The 21,855-nt window shown below is 41.9% G+C and overlaps 1 protein-coding gene across 2 annotated transcripts in view; it reads left to right on the plus strand.

Annotated features, from left to right (window-relative positions):
- The window catches only part of PDIA5 (protein disulfide isomerase family A member 5), a 100,015-nt gene that overhangs the window by 54,679 nt on the left and 23,481 nt on the right, over positions 1–21,855 (plus strand). For both annotated transcript variants that reach the window (XR_010432009.1, XM_064661410.1), the window contains exons 12-14: positions 12,054–12,124; positions 13,151–13,314; positions 15,868–15,998. Coding sequence is in view for 1 of the 2 variants with exons in the window: in XM_064661410.1 (XP_064517480.1) it covers positions 12,054–12,124; positions 13,151–13,314; positions 15,868–15,998 (366 nt within the window). In the remaining variant the exon portion in view is untranslated. The remainder of the gene's footprint in view (positions 1–12,053; positions 12,125–13,150; positions 13,315–15,867; positions 15,999–21,855) is intronic.

The raw sequence follows: 21,855 nt of genomic DNA on the forward strand, positions 1-21,855 counted from the left end.
AAAAAATGTCAATATCCTTAGTAGGATATTGGAGCCATCATGGTTTTTCCTACCTTGATAAGGAGGGAAAGCAGAGAAAATGCAGCCTAATAGACCTTTGCTTGCTTCTTCCCAGTGGAAGGGAGGGCAAAAATAAATCTTGAAATTATAAAATGCACCGTAGTTTTGACGTGTTGTTGAAATGTCTGTGAAATTCCTTTCCTATCCTCAGATATTTTCACTCCCTTTAAAAATGAACCCTGTAAATTATGCAGTTGGTGCTTTCCAAAGTCAGCTATTCAGCTGTGCAGGTTTTTAATTGCCCGGGGAGTGGTTTTATCAGTTTGTCTTTGAAAAACAGCTTTTCACACCCTTCAGTCCTTCCCCCCTCCTTCCCTTGCATTAAAACCCAAGGTTTTAAGCCACTTTGTGAACTCTTTATTAAGAATCCCAACCAATTAGCCTAGTACAAGATGAAGGCCTCCAGCTTCTAACTAAGCAGTGGACTCGGATCTCTCCCTGCCAGCACACCATCATTGGTTACAGTGGCCTGGTTTTTGTTTCTTACTGCTTCATGTGGTGAGATTAGGATGTGGGAATCCATTGCTTGCTTTAAATATGAAGTAAAGCAAACCCAAAATCTGCACGTGAAATCAAATCTATTTCTTTCAAACCATGTTTTGCAACTATAAATAAATAAGTTTCCTTTTCAGACCCCCACTGGTTCCTTATGAAAGCAAAGTACATTGCAGCAAGCACTAATTGGGATGTATGTTGGCAGCATCAACTGAAAGGCCACGAGTTGAAAAGGCTGAAGAATAATCCACTCTGCAGCCTGAAAAAAATAGCCTTTCTAGCACAGGTCAGCAGCAGCCTAACATTGCCAGCCTTTGATAAAGAAAAAAATGAAATTATTTGTAAATAAATACAGGTTTTCCATGCTAATTCATTGTTCAATCAGAGGTTTTTTTTAATATCATCCAGTGCAGTTGCACCAGTAGAGGTTAAAGGCTTGTGGGTTATCCAAATATCAAGCACCACTTGAACGTAGAATGGATGGAAATATCCTTTAATTTTTATTTGTCCCTGTCGTATATGACATCTGTCATTTTTAAAATAAAACGTTGGCTGTGTTCAGTGACTACATAGAGAGCTTTTGGCATCTGCCTTCAGATGTAAAGCCTCTGGGATAAAGAGAAATGGTAGGTGGCTGGGAAGCTGTTCTTGTTAGACCTGTGCAGGTCTGGATTACTGGGAGTTTGTAGTGTGTAAGGCAGGTTATGTATTTAGAATCTTGTCAGATGCCATATCCTTGTGATGCAGCTGTGTATTCCACTCCATGGGATGATACTCAAGGAGACATTTATGTGTCAAGGTGCTCAATCCTGTTCCCACTAGACCCTGCGAAAATGTTCTCCTTGCTTCAGAGTAATTACAAAAAGCTTTGAACAAGGCAGGCTTTCTGGACTGTGATGTAGGTCATAGGCAGCATCTGTCTCTGGTGGGTTTCTTGGTGAAGCAGTGCAGAGGTGAGGATGGGCTATTGCAATGCCCTGATCACCGAAAAAACGGAAGAGTTGTGTAAGGGCACTTGGATGATGAGTGTTGCTGTTTAAGAGTCTGGACAGATCTATGAAGAGAAGAGATCTGCTTCAGTTTCATAATTGTGCTTCCTGACTCTCTACATCCCCTAGGTTCCTAATTTTAATGTTGCCTTAGTGTATTTTTAATGGGCTGTATAATAAAATGCTTCCCTGTGCAAGCATAAATTATGCCAACTTTCTGTTCATTGTATGTATGTACATCTTAGCTGAATGTTACTGTCAGGCTCTTGTAGCAGATATATTCTTCATGTAAACCAGTTAGAAATGGGTAAATTCTTGCCTTCTGAATCTGCTTCCAATAAAGTGAGCAAGTTCTGACTGTTGATTTCAGAGAGAGGAGGTCGGAGACACTGACTAGGTTCTTCAGTATTTAAAAGCATGTAAGTCTACTGTAGGATGTTGCTTGATATTTGAATATCACCAAAAAATCTTAGGGACTATAAACAGTTCAGTGCAGTGACCTGCCAGTGCAGTGACCCACCTCATTAAACTAATTACAGGAATGATTTTCAGGGAGATTTAATCACACATTAAAACAGATGTTCTTGAAAAGGCAGCAAATCAGGAAGATGAAGAACCCAACGTGGATTTTTCCTTTAATGACAATCCCATTTATGTTTCTCGAGGATTTAAAAATAAAAATCAATACAGATTTTTAGTGGTATTTACTATAAATAGGAATGTGAAGAGTATAAAAACCCTAATAACTAGCTTGTGCAGTAAAACTTGACTGGATACCTAATGAAAGGGGTGAAGCCAGAAATGACTGAGTCCGTTGTCTCTTTTGTGTTGGTCTTTTGATGCTGGAGCACACATTTCATATGAGATTATTGTCTTTTTGAAGCAGTTTGTGCTCTTTGAGCAGAGTAAGATCATAAAAAAAAGGATGATCCAGTGATAAAAGTGATAGTCTTGGCCTGGAGATGTGAAAGTTTAGTTCTTGCCTTGCTTTGATTTGTACAGTCATGACCCAAGTCACTAAATATTTGTCTCAGTTTCCAATCTGTGAAGTGGAGATAACATTTCACCTTGCGTGGGAGTTTTATCTAGCGAGCCATGCCCAGACTGCAAGCTGCTCCAGTATTGCAACAGTTGAGGTATGGAAAGCATGTGAACATTGCAAAGTGAAGGAAGTATTCCCTGGCTTATGGCAGATGTCCATTTTTTGGGCCCCCAAGTTTAGGAAACCCCATCTGCTACTGGGTAAGCACACAGCTCAGATAAGATTATCAAAGCTCGAGCTGATTACTGGTTACAGCCCATGCCAAGACTTGAAGGGAGGAGCCTTGGCTTGCTCTGGTTCATTTTCACAACAGGAAGAGTGGCAAACCCAGGCTTTTGTGGTGTTTTGGGCTGCCCTGCCTTTGGGCTGGATCTTGACTTGCCTTGTGGCATGGTGCTGTTCTGGGGACACAGCGTGTACGTTGAATCACTTACTTGGGCATCGAGGGCAGAATGCAGGGTAGTAGGAAAGGAGCTGAGCTGTATATACCTGGGTTTTGTGAAATTTGGTAGATTTGTTCAAATGCATTGCTGTATGCTCGCCTCCAGTAGGGAGCAATTAGTTTCTCTATTAAAGAAGACATTTGCAAAGGCTATTCCAAGCAGGAAAAAAATCTTCCTGTGAATGTGTGGCAGGTGGTGTAAAGGGAACATTAGTTTCTTTGGGGATTTGCTGCCTCATTTCTCACACTGGTACTGCTTTCCCTCTCTCCTAACAAGTCCTTACCGCTTGAGATGATTACAAAGGAGTAGCTACGGCCAAAGGATAGCTGAGAGGTGACAGCTGAAGGGAGAGTCCTCCCAATCTCTGGGTATTTGTTATAGATTATTTAGGTGTTCAGAGTGGTCTTTTAGAGGACTTAGGTAATTTTAGCTGTTAAAAGTCTGCATTTGAATGTGTGAATTGGGTCACTGTCCTCCTGCAAGCTTGACCCCGGTGTACATATAAGCCCTTAATGCTCTTGTGGTGAGTTCTGATAGGAATGAAGCATAACTTATTTTTATGGATTTACTTTGCTTGCCTCTAATGATGGGTTAACAGTGGGAATTAGCTTTAAGAATTAACCACTGGGTTTTTTTTTTCTGAAATAATTTAATTTCCTTGCTTGGATAAGCTCAATATACACTGCAAGGCTCTCATTTGGAAGTTGCCTTACAGTATCTCTGCTACTTGAATCATTACCATTAGAGTTTTCATTGTCAAGTTTATCTTCCTAAATACTTTATGGCTTCAATTTTTATTCTGCGGAAGGTAGAGTAGAGAACTTATGTAAAGAATAAATAATGAACAGAGAAACGTACAGTGAAAGATTGCTTGCCTGCCTGTCTACTCCTTGTGCCCTTTCAGATGGTGGGTTGGCAAATGATGCTGTCTTTCTGAGCTACTAATAAATGAATCCATTGCTTTGATACTGAGGCATTGTGCTGATGGAGGAGCTGTGTTTTTTGGGGTCCTGACTGCTTGTGGTTGGCCGACCATCCCAGCATGCTTCTCCTAAGTAGGTGAATAGATCTCAGTTGGTAGGCACTTCTGCTCTGATTTTGGACAAAAAGTGTGCATTCTTCATAGTATCTCTTCTTGATACTTGACTTTTACAGATATCTTCACAGTAATAGCCAGTGTCAGTATTGCTTTTAACACCTGTGCACCATAAGCTTGAATGCTTTGGGATGTACTTTTCTTAGGAAGATTTCTTTGCATTGCATCCATTTTGCTGATGTCTTATACAAATTGCATCCTAGGAAGTAATTTGCTTGTTATGCTGTTTTTGTGAGCTGAACATCCAAAGCTATTTCATCTAACCTCTGCTCTCTGGCATTTTCATTGCTAAATCCAAAGCTTAAAGTCTTCCATAGTGGGATAAGAGTGTGAGGAAAAGCAGTGCAACTTCTCTTGCCTCCCCAAGGCAAAATTTTTTTGTTCACCTGGCAGTGGAGAAGGTGTGGGGGGGAGTCTTTTTTGGATGCAGAATAATTCTACTGAGAAGGAAACCTTGTGGTGGTATTTTTCATAAACTCTCAATAAGTTCACCTTAAGGCAACTCTCTTTCACATTTCAATAAGGGAAGATTAATTTTCAACACCTACTCAGGGCCATGTTCCTCAAAGCTGGTGTAGGAAGTGTAATTCATATCTCCCAATGCCAGCTGATGCACCTTCCTTCTCTTCTTTTCCCTCCCAGGAGGGATGATAGGAGGCATCATCATCTCCCAACACTGATTTCTACCAATTGCACCACGTAGTCTTGACTAAGAGGGTATATATACATGCAGTGTAATCTACAGTAGCTGGAAGCTGAAACCACATTAGGAATGAGAATGAGGAACCATGTGATTTTTTGGGGTTTAGTTTGTTTTACATAAAGATGTTGATTAGCTTAAAGATTGTTCCTGGATGCATGCTGGACTCTGTGCTGTGCAGATGGAGGTATATTTTTTCAAAGACTGCTTTCAGGAGCCTGGCACAGCCAGGACTCCCTGTGAGCACACACTCTGAGGGTGAGATGGAGCAGAAATATCTCTCCCTGCTTGGCTCTCAGGAATCCCTGGGAGGCAGCAGCCTGTGGCTGATATTAGCCTTGGAGCATATTCACCCTTTTGTCTGAGCCCTTTACATCAGAAGAAGATATGCTTCAGTGTGATGAGAAATGAAGGCAGAAGCATGTGTTATGCAGTTCATCAGAGCTGTTGTCTTGTAAATCCCATGGAATCATAGAATCAACTGGGTTGGAAGGGACCTTCAAGATCATCAAGTCCAACCCTTGATCCACTACCGCTGCAGTTACTAGACCATGGCACTGAGTGCCACATCCAGGCTCTTTTTAAAAATCTCCGGGGACGGAGAATCCACTACTTCCCTGGGCATCCCATTCCAATGTCTGACCACCCTCTCTGTAAAGAAATTCTTTCTAATATCTAACCTAAACCTCCCCTGGCACAACTTGAGACCATGCCCTCTTGTCTTGCTGATAGTTGCCTGGCTGTCCCATTGGGGGCAGCCTGCAGAACCTGCCCCATGTTTGTTCCCTCTGTGGTGAGCCTTCCCCTCCCAAGGTCTGTTGCTGGCTGAAGGTGGCCCTTCTGCCAGAGCTGTGAACACAGCATGGATGCAGACAGGGTTCCTGGAGGCTCTCTTCTCAGTTTGATCTGATTTAGGTAATGCAGTGATCCAACTGTCTTTTTTAAAAATAAATAGTTTTAACTCATACTGTTGCTGTCTAAAGCTGTTATGACCCTTCTGCTGAGCACTTTCAGTGATGCTAGGAGTGAAACAGTGATGCCAGTATAGAAAATATGAGATGGTGTCTGGGGTGGGGCCACTACCACCTCAGCAAGTCAGAGGGATAGGAGAAGGGATGACCAGTTTGTAATCATTTTGTGCCCCAACTTCACACTGAAGAGCTGCTGGAAACAGGCAGGGACTTTTCTTCTGTGTGCCCATGCTGGGATTGGATTTGCACAGCTCATTGCATGCACAGATTGAATGCACTACGAGGCTGTGGCAATGCCAGTGAGGTGGTGATAATGATGTGGACGAGACACTGCACTGCTCTCCTGTCTCTGGGATGAACTGAGCAGCCCACGCAGCCGAGGCGTTAGGCTGAGACTGCATCAATGTAGCATGACTGCAATAATCCGAACTGCTTAAGTGTTTTCCTTCTAATTCTGTATTTCTAGTTCCCCAGAGTCTTTCCCAGGCTGACCTTTCACAGGCTTTGTCTTTTGTAAAGCCATAAAGCTGTTTGCTTGTCACTGATCCCTAAGCAGTGTAATGCCTGGTCAAATCAAACCTACCTTTAAAAGTACAATGGTGAGGTGGGGGAGTCTGAATTTGTGCACGTATGCCGACATTTCTAGCTGTTGAAAATTTGAATTCAATATCATGTTAAAGACGTTGAAGATGCTCCTCTTAATCTTATAAGAAAGGATCAAGTCTTGAAACACTGTTGTCATTAAGTATCTGGAATTATACCTGGGTGGGAAGTGCTGCTGGTGAGGAGGAGATGAATAGTTTGGTGGGAGTAAGTACCCAGAGGGAAAAGGATGCACAAAATTCTTTCAGCTCCTGATCCTTCACAAGGTGATTTGTTTTAATTGTAAAAATTTTTTTAAAGCAGAAACATGCAGATCTGGGCATGGCCTGATGGCTCTGACCATTATGAGTATTAAGTGAACGTGCAACCAACACAGTTGCAAATTCGTACCTGTGATTGCAGGGAGAAACAGCTGCTTTTGTCATCCTCCCTCCCTGCCAAATTTGGGGATGATTTTCCATCAGATGTCTGCAATGCAGATGGCTAAATTATGCAAGGGAATCTGCAGCTGTTGCAGTTTATGCTCTTCTATACCAGTGAAGGAACTGTAAGCTGCCTCATTGCAAACCTGAGAGCTACTCTTTTACATGATGCATAAGAAGTCTTTGCATGTTAAAGGCTTCCATAGCAGAAGAGAACATATTTGTATTCTTGCATGGGTGATAAGAAGTCTGGGATTTGTGTATATCCTTGCCCTGGCTGCAAGGATTGTGTTTCCCGCCCCTCCATGTACATACTCTTGTTTTTGTATGTACAGGTGTATGTTCAAAGTTAACAATGGGACACACATAAGAACAGGCTGCTCTGCTGTGTTGCGAGATCACTGCTCCTCTGGGATTAAGAATGGAGATACCAAAGATGTTATCCCCAGGTATTAAATGTTTAGAGAGCAAAGGCGTATCTAAACTTTTTGAGATTTTTTTTTTCTTTCTTGAAGTTGTCTGTAAATCTTCTGTGAGTGTAGTCTGAACTGCCAGTGGCCTATTTGCTGAAAGCAGTGCATGCTTTGTGCTTCAAATTTGTTTTCTCATCAGGCTAATAGAGGTATTTTTGGTATGCAGCTATAGATGGATGTAGAGCTGGCATGATACAATAAATAGCTGGTACATGATAACAGTATTCAGGAAGTCTGTTGATGACAGAAATGTAATGGTTCTTCAAAATCTTTATTTGCAATTTATTTTACCTCTAGGGTTCTTCATGTCAGAAATTGCTTCTTCACAACTGCCTGGATGTTATCTTTTATCTCTTGCTTGTCACGCACACTTCAGATCCTCAGACAATGTTGTCTTGAAATGAGAGGACACGACCAAAAGCGTGGTGTTTGTTTATATAGTCCTAAAATGACAGAGAAACAGAGATTTATATCCTTGGGACAGCACTCTGACAGAATATTCAGGAGCTTAGCTAGAGCTACTTGACTGGTTTTCTGGTTGTCTTCTGCAGGCAAAACTTGGTTTTAGCAGTAGAAATACTTGCATTAGTTCACTTCTGAAAACGTTTAGAGCAACTGTGTGTTGTGAGTCTTTTCCAAGGTGCCAAACAGGCTGCTGTAAACAAATATAGATATTTCCACAGAAGAAGAGTTGCTTGATGCATTTTTTAGCCTCTCCTATGTCCATTTGCTCCTCACCCTTTCACTTTAGCATTGCTCTCTTCACACGTGGCTTTTCCCTCTGCACTTGCATGTGGTCACACTGGGTAAAGGACAAAGTGCTGAGTGAGTGTTGTCCTATGGCCTATGGTGGGATTCAGGAGGGAAGGGACTTGTCTGCCACATCTGTCCCCAGGGTGATGTGGGGACCTTTGATTGCCCTTGTCTGAGGGTGCAAGTGAGCTAGGCTGTGTGACAGTGACTACACTGAAGGAAGAAGCTGCTTATCTGCCCGTCTGCACAGTGCAAATGAGAAGATTGATTATAAATAAACTAGGATAGCAGAATTCTCTCTTCATTTAGACATCTGTTTTAGAAATGGTTACCCAGGGTGCATACCAGATGCCCTAGCACTGATTGTTGTAAGCTTTGACTTCTTTTTCCTGTAACACTTTCTTGTAACACTTCTTTACGCTTAATCCATGGGCTCTTTTCTGTTGGAGCCTTGGGCCTTGCAGCCTGAGGTCCTTTTGTGCAAGAGTAGGATGATAGGATGATATGTGGAGAGGTCAGAGGAGCTGTCAGGAACTGTTCAGTAGAGCCAGGCACTAAATCCTGACTGGTTTTGGGCTGCTGTGTGGGGAGTAAGTCTGACTTGCACCTCCAGGGCAGCTACTTGTCTTCTGAGACAAAAGACCGAGGCTGTGGGAGTCCCCTTGGATAAACACCTCTAAGTCCCTTGGGTGTTCTCACTAGCCATGACCCCCAGAAGCTCAGAGGATGTCAGTGCTTGGAGTAGGCTCGGGGCATCCTTGGGTTGACTGTTGACTACAACCTTTCTCTTCTCACCTGGGATTGAACGAGTTGCTTCCCTTGCTCAGTCTTTTAGTTTTAATGTCAGTATACACTTAACACAACTGTGCATCTGCTAAAAGCACATCTATCACAGGTGCCCACTGCAGACCTGTGGGCTTCCTTCCCTGTCCCAACAGCACACAGGAGCATCTGGGCTAAGGGCCTGGAAGGTTGTTGTTATTTTCCCATTCATTTTATGAACAGAAAACGTCTAAAACTAGAAGAGCTTAGCACAGAGGGATGCAGCTGCTGCTGAACAACCTAATGTAGTAATCAAAGTTGAGGCAGTGACCTTGGAATTCATTTAAATGACTTCTTCATCGGCCTCGAAAATTTAATGGCAATCCTCACAGGATTATTCAAAGATAGGATAAATAATCATAAAAGAGATTAATTGATTTCCAGTTTGAAGGTTTGACTTCTGATTTGTATCTCTCCCTTTCTGCAATGGTAGATGGAAGCAGGCTGTAGCACACAATAGCAAAATTCTCATGAAGATGGCCAGGGAAGCATTGTTTATTGTGGGAGAAGCTCTTAAGATTTCTTGTCCCTCTTTCAGGTTCAGTTTAATGTGGTGCCTGTTTTTCCAGGCTGATATATCGTGCTGTCCTCTGTCAGGGGTAGAACAAGCATTACACAATAAAGATTTGAAGACTTCAGTTTTCATTTAAGTGCCTTTTAAAGACCTGATGCTGCTTCCCCTTTATTTTAAGCATGACTAAGTTAGCTTTGTGGCAGTCAGTAGCGCTGTGTCTCTGTGATGTTCACGAAAGAACACAGAACAGTGACATTTCATGGTCTTGGTCTCTTTATCCAAAATATTACTTACATGAATTTCAGATGCTTCGGATATTTTTTTTTATTTCCTAGGCAAAGTACACCTGGGTTGTTGTTTTGGTTTTTTCTTCTCTGCAGAGCTTTGTGAAAAACTCTGGTTGTTTAGTGCCTTTGGTTGATCAGATCTAATTAATGGTTGTGGAATATTGTGTGGATAGCATAGCTAGAGCACAGTACGAACCTTGCTGTGGTTGAAGGATACACTGTGTAAAGCCCACCAAGGTGAAGTTAGCCCTGCAGAAAAGTATTGTTTGTACAAATTTGAGCAAGCTAAATTCAGAGAGGTTCCCCGGTATCTGAGCTGGCACTCGAGATGCCCTTTGTTTAGAAGTGAGGAAGAGCACAAAATAAATAAAGTTCCCTGTTCCTAAAAAGAGAAATAAATCAACTTGGGCAGGTGTCAAAGAGATCTGTCATCCCCTTCCACAAAGCCATATGCCTGCAAGTTTTCTGTGGGTGGCAAATAAATCATTTTGCCAGCCTCTTTTGTGCTCTTAACCAAGACAAGCAGTGCTGAGACAGTAACTTTTCCTCAGCCTTTTCCAGTTTCTTCCTGAATTCACCTCTGAAGCTGTTGCATCAGGTTCCCGTTGTGGTGGCACATGATCATACCACTGTGTAAAACTAAAGCAAAGCTTTCTCCTCCAGCTGAGATCCCCTTGCTCTGCTACTCCTACCACAGTATTGTTTTTTGCATAAAAGAATGATGTGGGGCTCGTTAATGCTGTGGACACTGTGCAGATGACCAAGCAGTATGGACTGTAGGTGGTGTTTGAACTGGAGTTTGGTCTGCGATCAACTGCTTGGGTATTTGCTGTAATTCTCAGGTGGGATTTGCAGTTTTTATTAAAATGTACACCCTGTTCTATAAACACACTCTGAAAGTGTTTCATGGTGTGGTGTTTGGTGCTCTGCCGAGGTCCCTGTTTGCTCTGGTGAAGTTACACCTGGATGTCCTATCACTTCGCGGCTCTTTAACTTGTGCTACATGAAACATGCTTGTCTGGCTGAGTTCAGGCTCAGGTTTGTGTCTGCTGGCTTCAGCAGTCATCCCATTAGAGGGAAACAAAGCAGCGCTGAGATTCAGAGTCCTTGGTTTATTTTCTTTTAGACAGTGGTATAAAAATAGCCCCAGCCGTGTTCCCTGTACACCTCGGAGATGGCTTTTGCTGGAGCCGCACTGAAACGCATTTCTCACCGTATCTTCTGATACAACTTTCAAAAGCTCAGCAAAGTCTGGGCTTTCAAGTGCCCGTTCCAACAATAATAGCTAAGGAAAACAAGCTGGCTGCTGCTGCAAATAAGAGGGAGAAGTGCAGCGAGGCATTGCATTGGGATTACAGTGCACTGGGCAGGCGAGTGCGGTGTCAGGGCCGTGCCAGGCGCCTTGTTACAGCTCACTGCGTCTCTGTCTGCTGGAGGAGCCGGCCCTTGCCCTGCCCGGGTGTCTGTCTTGCCCACTCAGTCCGTGTGCAGTGTCCCTGCAGGGGCTGTGGTGGTGCTGGTCCCTTGGCCCCTGGGGATGATGAAGGGGCTGCCACCAAGGCCCAGCATCGCACTGGAGGTGCTGAAGTGCAGCGTCACAGCTCGGCAGGAACTCCACCTGGTCCTGAAAGTTCAGCTTGCCTGGAAGCAACTGCAGCGGCTGAAAGCAGTTTAATTTACACCCAAATAATTTATTTTAAGTCTGCTTTTCTCGCCCATGCATTCATTTTACTTTACTGTGATGTCAGCACTTAGCAGTGAAGTAATGGCAGATCTCTGGAGAACTTCGCACAAGCGAGAAAGCACCATTATCTCGGTTTTACAGACCCTGCTTATGTTGGGAACATATGTGGTGGTGTAATTACACTGATGTGATTAAATCAGTGCAAGTCCTTGCTAAAGGGACATGCTGCACCACTGTAAAATGGGGCTTATTATCAGTGCAGTTAAATTCAAATTACATTGCTCTGTTAAGCTGTGCTAGTGTAAACCTCTGCTGAAAGTCACAAAATCACGTGAGGAGCTGTGTTGTTTCTTTTTAAAGCAGATAAAGATTTGGAAACTGAAATGGGTGAGGTTGTGCCTTGACCAAGAGCATGCTAGAAGCAATGGGCTTGACAAATTTCTGTAAGGAGAGAGGTGTGGGTGTGAAATTAGGGTGTTTATTGTTATTTTTAATGGATTAAATTCTTTGTTTAAACTATTGTGGCCATTTTGGAAAAGATCCTAAGTCATACTAAGGCTTTACAAATAAAGTAAGTAAAATGCATACAGAATTCTAGTAAATCTCTACCGCATGGTTTTGGATTTTGATAATGGCTAGATGGGTCAATGAATAACCATGACGTATACAACTTAATTGGATTTTTTTTTTTTTTGGCAGGGTGTGGACACTGTAAGAAAATGAAGCCAGAATATGAGAAGGCTGCAGAGTTTCTTCATGTAGCCAGTGACGTAAGCTAATTTCCTTTATTATATCCTTCAAATAATCGGTAATAAATAACTGGAGTAATAAAAGTGACTTTTCTCCCTACAACAAATTCAGCTGTTCTCATCCTCCCACAGGACCTTTCAAAATGTGCTTCCAAAGTACAGTCTCATCGCTAATGCATGAACCCTGCCAAAGTCTGAGAAAGAACATTCTGTCTTGAACGAAAACAAAATCGAAAAATGTTTATGTATTGTGCTGTAGGCCTTACACATAATATGATCAAATCCAAAAATGGATTTTTTCCCCCTTACTTAAAGGCATTGAATGTGAAGAAACATAGGCTTTTATTTATGAATTAGATTTGGAAAAAAACAAAAGGGGTTGATCCCTCTTTCAAATACCCTGTTTTTAATGGTTGCATCACTCCATTAGTTTCATTTTAAGTGTTCCATCAGCTTGGCTGGAGAAGAGAGATCCAATAGTACAAGTATTAGTGTTATTGATTCAGTCTCATGCTGTGTATGCCATGCAAGAGGAGAAATACAATTAGTCTCCCACATTTAAGCATCTTCAGTGGAGACATCCAGAGTCCCTTTGTAGTTGTCAGAGAAGGAGGAGATGAGAAAAGCGAAGGTCCGATGAATCACACTATACAAGTGCCTGCTCTCCTTTGACTCTAAAGGTGGTCCTTGCAAAGATGCCCACAAGTTAGAAAAACATGGATTTGCCTTGAAGAAAACTTGTCTTTAACAGTGCTTGTTTCTTCTTGGTGAAATTTGGAATTGTGGGAGGAAATACCGTTCCTGGGAACAGCCCTTAAGCATTATAAAGTGAATTATATACAGAGAATTCTGTCAGAAATGGTAGTAGTCCATAAGATGTCCCTTTCTGGTTTTGCATCAGTCCTCTGTGTCTTTCTGTCAGTCTGTGCTGAGTCCCTGAGACAGTGAAGGCACCTAAATAATGCGTGGTTGCCCCCAAGCCCACTGTGTCCTGCCAGAGGGAGTGTGTATGTGGCTGGGATTTACAGTGAGTGATCTCTATTTTAGAGCCCAGGTGTCCTTGCAGCAGTTGATGCTACGGTCAACAAGGCACTGGCAGAAAGATTCCACATCTCAGGGTTTCCTACTTTGAAGTATTTTAAGGATGGAGAGGAGAAATATACTCTGCCACACCTCAGAACAAAGAAGAAGATCATTGACTGGCTGCAAAAGTAAGTTTTGAGGGTTTTGAGATGGTATTCGGGTTCCTGGTTAGTGACTCCTGCAGACTGCTTTGGTGAGGAGCTAAGCCTAGCTTTATCCACTGCCTAAATCCCTTGCTAACAAAACTAGACTGAACTCCCAGTATTCAGACACATAAAAACATGTATGTTAATTATGGTCTCCAATAAAACACATCCTTTATTTGCTGTGGGTTTTTTAATAGTTGTCCCAGTATTTCTTTCCCAAAATATTTTTCAAATATACCTTAAGCCTCTCACCAGAGGGGGAATAGCAATGGCTCTGAAAAATAAATAGAACATTTGTTGTTCCCTCTTTTTAAAAAGCAGCAGATTTCACTGTTAGTAACTGAATTTCTACAGTCATACTTTTATCTTTCCAGCATTTCAGGGCCAATGCCTAGAATTCCATCTATGTAGGGCTGAAGGAAAGCCAGTGAGACCAACAAAACCAGACCTTTGACTGCACTAACCAGCTTTTCTTGAGTGGTGTGCTGAAGTGTGCAGAATTAAGTTTGATATGAAAATGATGACAATAGTTTCATTTCAAAATAAATTGTAGGTGCAATTCTCACTTAAAGTATGAATTATATATGCATATATGTAAAAGTATGCATATATATATATATGTATATATAGAATATGCATTTTCTTTAGGTACTGTAAGCCTAATGTATTTTCTGCATTATTCAGGGGGAAAAAAACCTGCCTGAATTTTGTGAAGTTTTTTAATCATTTAACTGTTAATACAGTTGGCATGAGGAATGTGATATTAATTTTTCCCCTCTTATTTGGTGGGGAGTGGATTGTGTGAAGTTTTTTGGTTTGGCTTTTTACTCTTTTCTTTTTATGTTACATCTCTGACTGGTTCAAATCACGTAATAGATATAGTCTGGCAGCATCTCTGTAGCATGTTGAGAAGCTTTATCTGTATTTTACATTTAGACACAGTACTCCCTTGGCCTCCCTGCACACGCAGGCTCCAGGCTGCTGTATCCATTTTAGATGTTGTCACTGTCCTTGTTTCACCAGTTTGCTCGAGTGTTTTGAGCTCTATGTCATTTGTATTGAGTTAAAGACTCAGGTTGATGCTGCCTGCACATACTGGCAGGTGAATAAGCAACAAGGAAGAGGGAAGGGTTGTTGATCACTTCTGGATCCTGCTGTTCCTCTGGAATACTTTTGCTTGCAGCCCCAGGTAGTCAGAAATACAGGTGAAGCCCAGACAACTTATCTCCTACTCATTGCTCCTGGATGTTCTCCCAACTAGAGATGCAATAGAATAACATCCTTGTTTTCTGACGAGGGATAGAATTGTCACAGCCGCACTGAAGCTGGTGGAGATAGGGATGCATCTGGGGTGTAGGCTGGAGATAAAAGTACAGCTTGTTCCCCTGTCCCAGTGGGTGGTCCAGTTGCAGCCACGGAGGTTTTGGCTCTGGTTCCTCTCTGGTAACTGTGCTGCCACACTTATAAGCTGGGTATCTTATTTGAGGTCAGCATGGAAAAGTTTGTGTGATAATAAGTCACCCTTCTGTAACTGTAATCAGTGGTAGCTCACACTGACTGTTCGTGTGAAAATTCAGACCACCTGTCCTAATTCTTTAAAAACTGGAAAATCAGTATCGATGGAAATAGGATGGATGTCCATCAAATGACCTTGAGTAGGACTTTAAAAATTGAGGTTTTTTCGACTTGGTTTTTATGTATCTGATATAACTTAAAATGGTGTCATTCAAAGTGACAGGAAAGTCTGAAAAGCTAATTTATTACCAAGGCGACATATGAAGGTCTTTATACCGTGGCACCATTCTGATGATTTTATATAAGTGATCACTATTTAAGATACAGCAGGAGTGAATTTAATGAGTCTCAGAGAAGTCTGTGAGCTGGTGAATAGCAGAAGTTTTGTTAGAGGCGCTCTAGGTGTGCAGGATTGCTCTGATCTAGCCAGTATGTGCAGTCATAATTGAAACCTGACATTCTCTTTATCAAGGTAAAATATTCCAGTTCAGTCACCCCCAGTCTTCCAAGTGGAACGATGCTGATTATTGCATCCTGGCTTTAATATCATATGTATTCAAGAGAAGGTCATGAAATTCTTTGTAGAAGTTTGCATGGTAGCGATAAAGAGTACAAAAAGGATGTTTGAATGGAAGATGCTGTTCTATATTGGTTGTCTTTTGATTCCACCTGCTTGCTGTTCTTCTCAATTTATGCCTATGGATGACACAGTGATACAGGAGCAATGTTTTTTCCACCCAGATGTTGGATGCAATGTAGGAAATCTTTATTCTTCATTTCTACTCATATGCCTGAGTACAGTCACTTAAATTACATTTTTATTGAGTTCCAGAAATTAACTTACATCTTTTTTGCTCTTCTCTGGTGTTGAAAATACTGAGCATGTTTTTCTACTGCACATACACCCTGAGGGATTTTTGTACCTTGGTTGCCTCATGGTAGTTATGACCAGGACGATGCTGCTCCTTTTCCTGCTTCCAGAAACATTTTCAAACCAATCTGATTGTCTTTCTTTTCTAGTCCTGAAGCACCACCTCCACCTGAGCCTGCATGGGAAGAAAAACAGACTAGTGTTGTCCACCTTGCTGGTGAAGACTTCAGAGAGTCCTTGAAGAAGAAGAAGCACACTCTTGTCATGTTCTATGCACCATGTGAGTAAAAACCTCTCTGCATGGATGGTTTTTATAAGCCCTACAGTTTATGAAATCCTGAATTAATTCCCTCACTGTCCCCAGACTTTTAAGGGTAAAGACCTGATTCTGAATAGAAGTGCATGGGAACATCATTGTATCTTTATAAATGGAAACAAAACAGTTTATAGTGGTTATTTAAAGAGTTATTGAGTTATTGCATTAATGCAGACACCAAAGCAGCCTGCAGTACAACAACAAAACAGATTTATTTTTCTCTGCTGCATTTTATGGTCCATATAACAAAATGTGTTCCTTTACAGTAGCACAATAGACATGGAGAGCCTGACTCATTAGTGCAGCACTTCAGTAATGAAATGATACAGTGGTGTAGGAGAACAAATTTTGATGGAATAAATTTTGTCTGTAATAAATCTACATTTAAGTCTCCACTGGGATAGCTCCCTTCTCCCAGATTGGTTTGCGTGCATCACACACACACTTTCTTTTTGAAACTTGTGAGAATATTTCTAGAGAAGTTTTGAATCAGGCTCTTTATAAATAAGGTGAAATGGAGGGACCTCTTCTGTTTTCCTGTGCCATCCCAGAGACAAGCAGACTATGCACAAGTTCTTAGTTTTTGAGGGGTTTATCAAATGGAAAAGATATTCCAGGCATTTAATATTATGTAGAATTAACTTGCCTTTATTAGCACCATGGCTCAGCCCCCAGATGCTAAAAAATTTCTTCCCTATGACATGGCCAGCAATTAATGGATAACCTTCAGATAAACAGTTACTAACTTGTTCCCATTAAACTGAAGGTATTTTCCATAAAGAGAGAAAAAGGTCCTCAATGTTTAATCAGGCAACCCCTTATTTTGCTTTTCTGTTAGAGAATTAAACATGAATGCTCTGGGGCTCCCATGAAGGGATGTGGGAGAAAGGAGGGGTGCAATTCAGAAGGGAGATTTCTGGAAGGTTGTAAAAGAAAAAGGAAGGGGATGTAATCCCTTCTCAACTCCAGTTCCCACCACCTATTGACTAAAAATTGCCCATGTGCCAGGAATTTCTGATTCCTGGATCTCAGCTGGTTAAGAGGAGCAAGTTGTAATTTTAAAATCAAATGATTGCATACAAAATGGTAAGATTTAGGAGTTCACTGTTTCTTGAGTTCTCTTTACCCGATCAGTGACTTTCTGAGGAAGACAGATTTATTTCCCTTTTGGTTTTTAGCAGCATCTTTTAAAGGCATTTAAATTCTTGGTCTTTTTTTAAGGCCATGTTTAAAGGAGAGACACTATGTGCAATGAGTATACAGCTTCCAGGCTTGAAAGCATGAGGCAGCTTGTCTGATGGGCTAATTGTTTGCAGTTTGACTTCTACCCTTACTTCATAAGGGGTGAGTAAAGATCAGCCTGGCCCTGGCTATATGAACAGGCTTGCATGATGTAAAACTGTTGGGTCCTTTGAGGCTGCCCTTCAGGCACGTTTTTGCACTGGTTTTGACACAGTGCTGCATGAGACCACCTCTATACAGGACAGAAAGGTGTTAACTGGTACCACTTCTGGCCTTCCCCTGACTCCTAGGACTGTCAGGGTTGCTGTTGTGGTGTCAGTATGTGGGTCATGCACAGTTTCTGATTTGTCAGATTTGTTCTCTCTAAATGTGGAAGTGTCTGTGAGCAAAGCAGAAAGCAGATGCACGCAGGGAGGGCAACAAGCCTGCCCTTTCTTGGGTGCAGGGGAACGTAGCAGATGAATATTTTAAATATCTGTTTTCTGTGAAATAATCATTAATGCAATAGAATGGTACAAATTGTTCTGTTTTTTCAGCTTTTCTGCAGTGATAATGTGCCTCCTGCTAAATTTCATAGATTAGCTTTTGTTTACTGTTTTCTCAATCTTGAGACCTCTTGGAGCTTATATTGTCAATTAGTCTTAACTTGCTTCTTTTAGTGCTGAAGGAACACTGCTAAAATTGCAAGGCCCCATTATCTCAAATAATTTTCTTTTTCTATTCAGATCGTAGGTCAGGGCAGACTCACAGTATGCTACTCCATTCACTTGTGACTCTGTGGCAGTATTTGTTACACTTACACATATGCTGAGATATTTTAAGATTGGGGGTGTGTGTATACATGCATATATAAAATATGTTTATATATAAATATTTATGCTAAGAAATGTATCTCTCATCTGTCATTAGAATTTAAAGTAGAAAGTTGAATATTTTGACCTTTGTCAGGCTTTCAGCTAGAGTGACAAACCTTTAGGCAAAGGCCACAGATATATATCTTAGATGCAAAATAAAATGAGATCTGGCTTTTCTCTGGCAGCTTCCAGTCCAAATTGCTTAATATGTATAGGAGAACCATCAATCTGCTGCAGTGCCGATAACTCTGGACTGAGCTGAGCGGTGCTTTAATGGTACTGAACTGTGCTTCACAGTGATTTAGCTCTGGAAGAGAAGACTGCTGTATCCACGTGGAAAAGATAGGGAACTCATTACTCCATCAACCTGAATATGGTTGAAGCTTAAAGGTTATTCCTGATGCCTGTGGAATATTTTAAGGACTGAGAATCGGAATCAAAACTCTTGAAATTAATGGGGAAAAAAATCCACTCCTGTGGACTTGACACCTGCAGAGAGTCCTGCTCTTGATTTCACATTCCCATTCCTCTCTGGTGGCACCTGTGTGCCCAGTAATGGCTGATTTGTCACGGCAGGATTAGTAGGGGTGTGTCCCCAATACTGATTTGGGACAAAAGTGCCAGCTGCAGAAAACCAAATGCTACTTGTGCCAGTAACTGCCTTGGATGTGATCTTTGTGTAAATGTCCATTGCGTGGGTCTGTACCACGCCCCCGTTGCACACAGGCTGGGGGCTGGGGGCTGGGGGCTGTGGGTTGGCACTTGTTAGAGCTACTCAGGGCTAGCACTTGGAGCAGGCTGCTGGCATCTGTGCTGCACAGCACCTGGCCCAGCAATTCTCTGGACCCCTGTGGGGCTTTTGTGGTCCTAAGATGTAATTGTCATCCCAGTCACATACCTTTGAGTTCAAAGTGCCTAAAAAAGAGGAGGACAATGATACCATCTGTAAAACTGAAGCATGAAGCCACAGGTGTGTATTACATCCTGGGGAATGCTGTGAGGGATTTGAGGAGTGTTTGAAAGCAGTAGGTTTATTACACCAGCATTTGAGAGGCCTTTGTGGAATATTTGTGTGCCTGTATTCTCTCCATGGATCAGCTCTTAAAGTACTGGATACCATCAACTACTCCAGGTTTCACTTGGCTTTGTCCAGAAATAGGGGGAGACAACTAGTCTGAGTATGGTTTGATATGCACACATAGCCTGGTACATGGATGATCAGGATTTGGGAAGCTATGGACCATATCAGGAAGTGAGTCAAGTGGACAAGAACAGATCCAGCCTAGTTAGACTGCAGGGCTGAACCAGTCACAGCCAGAAGTGCATTAGGTGCATGTCTGTGCTCTACATCCGGAGCTTGTTTGAGGACTCACAGCATTAAAGCCTGGAATCCTGGAACGACGAGTTTGCATCGGTGCCTCTTCTGGGATCAGCTCACTGACTTTTCTTCCTTCTTTCTCTTACATCCTCACTGTTCATACTGCTTATCTGAAGGTGCTTTATCTGCATTTTTACTTTCATATGCTCTTTCCACTCCGTTATCCCAGATAATTGAGATTTGACTTTGTCAGTGCATTAAATTTTAACCTTCTATTATAGCACTGAAAACTGCAAAATAGAAGCAGTTGGTTGTGATTAGGTGTCAGAATCACAAAGGGTAACAAAGTTCCGGTAAATAACATGTCTTCACAGTTGGAGATGTTTTGCTGCATTACTCAAGCTGAAATTAAGAGACAAAAAGAATGATTGAAGCTATATGAGCATTTTTGAATGAACTGGGGAAATGCAGATAGTTCTTTGTGAGTGTAGTGTTTTTTTAACCCAAACTTCTGTGTGGAGATACCCTTGGAATCCTACATGGAATTTCTTGTCAAGCCAATGCCAAGATCCATACCAAATTAATGACCATCCCATTATCTAAATGAAAACTCATGGTTCCCTCTTCCACCTTGTTCATCCCTGGGATTTAATATACCTTTCTGATGTCATACTTCGGTCACGTGACCATCAAGCCTTAGCTAAACGCTCCCTCAAATTTTTGCTGGGTCTTTTCAGCCATTGTAGAAGCAATTCAGAGCCAGGAATGCAGACTCCATAGCTGGGTATCCTCAGTTGCATTAGACAGAGCTTCACCAGCAGGTCAAGACAGCTGATCCTTCCCCTCTACTGGTGAGACACAGTTGGATTGCTGTGTCCAGTTCTGGGCTCCTCAGTACAGGAGGAGCACTGACATACCAGAGTAAATCCAGGGAAGGGCCATAATGGTGATTAAGGGTCTGGAGCCTCTGACATATGTGAGGAGAAGCTGAGAGAGCTGGAACTATTCAGCCTGAGGAAGAGGAGGCGCTCTGGAGGAGCTTACCAGTGTGTGCATTAAGTACCTAATGTGAGGGCTAAGAAGAGAAAGCCTGACTCTTCTCTGCAGTGCCCAGGGACAGGACAAGAGGCAATAGGCACAAATTGAAACACAGGACAGTTTGCTTAAGCATTTAACAGAAGTGGTGGGGGTTTTGCTGTGGTGGTGGTTGAACACTGGAATAGATTGACCCAAGAGTCTCCATCCTTGGAGATATTTAAAACCCAACTGGACACAGGGCTGGGCAGTCTGCTGTGATTTGACCCTGTTTTGAGCAGGGGAGTTGGATCTCCAGAAGTGCCTTCCAACCACAGCAATGCTGTATTTTTAGGAATAGTAATACTGGAGTTTGAAATACATTGTCCTAACACCGTGGGGACACATTTGTTGATTTTAGTTTGGCTCCCTCCCCCTCCCCCCTTCTCATCAAATTCTGATTTTCTCTAAATAAGAAAGGCTTACTAACACCAACTACTAATTCTTGCACAGAAAAAGGAGATGTCCACTTGTGAATTATGAGAGGCCAACACATGAAAACACATTCATGTCGGTTTTTGGTTGAGATTGCTGCTTCCAGAGAAACTACAAATAAATCAACTGTGTCAGAAAGGAATTATATAAAATAGACCAGTCATTAACAGGTCCATATAATGGGGGGAGAGCATTCTATTATGAGATCAGTCACTTGGCACTGAGCAAGTTCATTCAGTGTCTACTTTTGTCAAAACACAAGTTAGTAAGCATTCTTAAAAAATAAAGACTTTCAGCAGCAATGGGAAGTAGTAGGGGGAAAATGCTGCCTTTTAATGGTTTGTAAGGGTGGCAATTGCCAATGTTATTAACTTGCCAAATGGCCTCAGTCTGTGGGACTCAACAGGGTTCACAACAATGGGTATTTTTAATAAATACTTTGCTGGGATCTGATTTCCGGTTCTGTGTTCAGCAGTGAAACTTTCACTTTACTGGAAATTATTTTCATCAGGTGGAAAAGGTTATTTTCTGGTGAAGCCTGACCCACAAGGGTTACCCAGAGAACACCTGGAAATAAACCATCTTGAGGATGATTTTAATGAGGTATTTTTGTATTGAGCAAGTGGCTGTACTGCTGCGAGGGATGTGCAATTAAAAGACATCAGCCTCCTTGACTGGTCACTTAAACTTTATTGTAGGGTTTTTCTTTCAGGGCTGGAAGAAGTGAATGAAGGTGCCTAATCTGTGTTGCACCTGATAAAATCCCAGAAGACTTTGAGATGGTGTTTGAGGCATTGAAAGGCTATGTGTTGTTCTAGGCTGTTTGTGGGAGATGGTACATGGGTATTGACAAAGAGAGTCAAGCAGGATTATTTGACATCATTCCTGTCTGATGGGT

The sequence above is a fragment of the Pseudopipra pipra genome, chromosome 7 (genome assembly GCF_036250125.1).
Source record: "Pseudopipra pipra isolate bDixPip1 chromosome 7, bDixPip1.hap1, whole genome shotgun sequence".
In the NCBI taxonomy this organism is placed as follows: domain Eukaryota; kingdom Metazoa; phylum Chordata; class Aves; order Passeriformes; family Pipridae; genus Pseudopipra; species Pseudopipra pipra.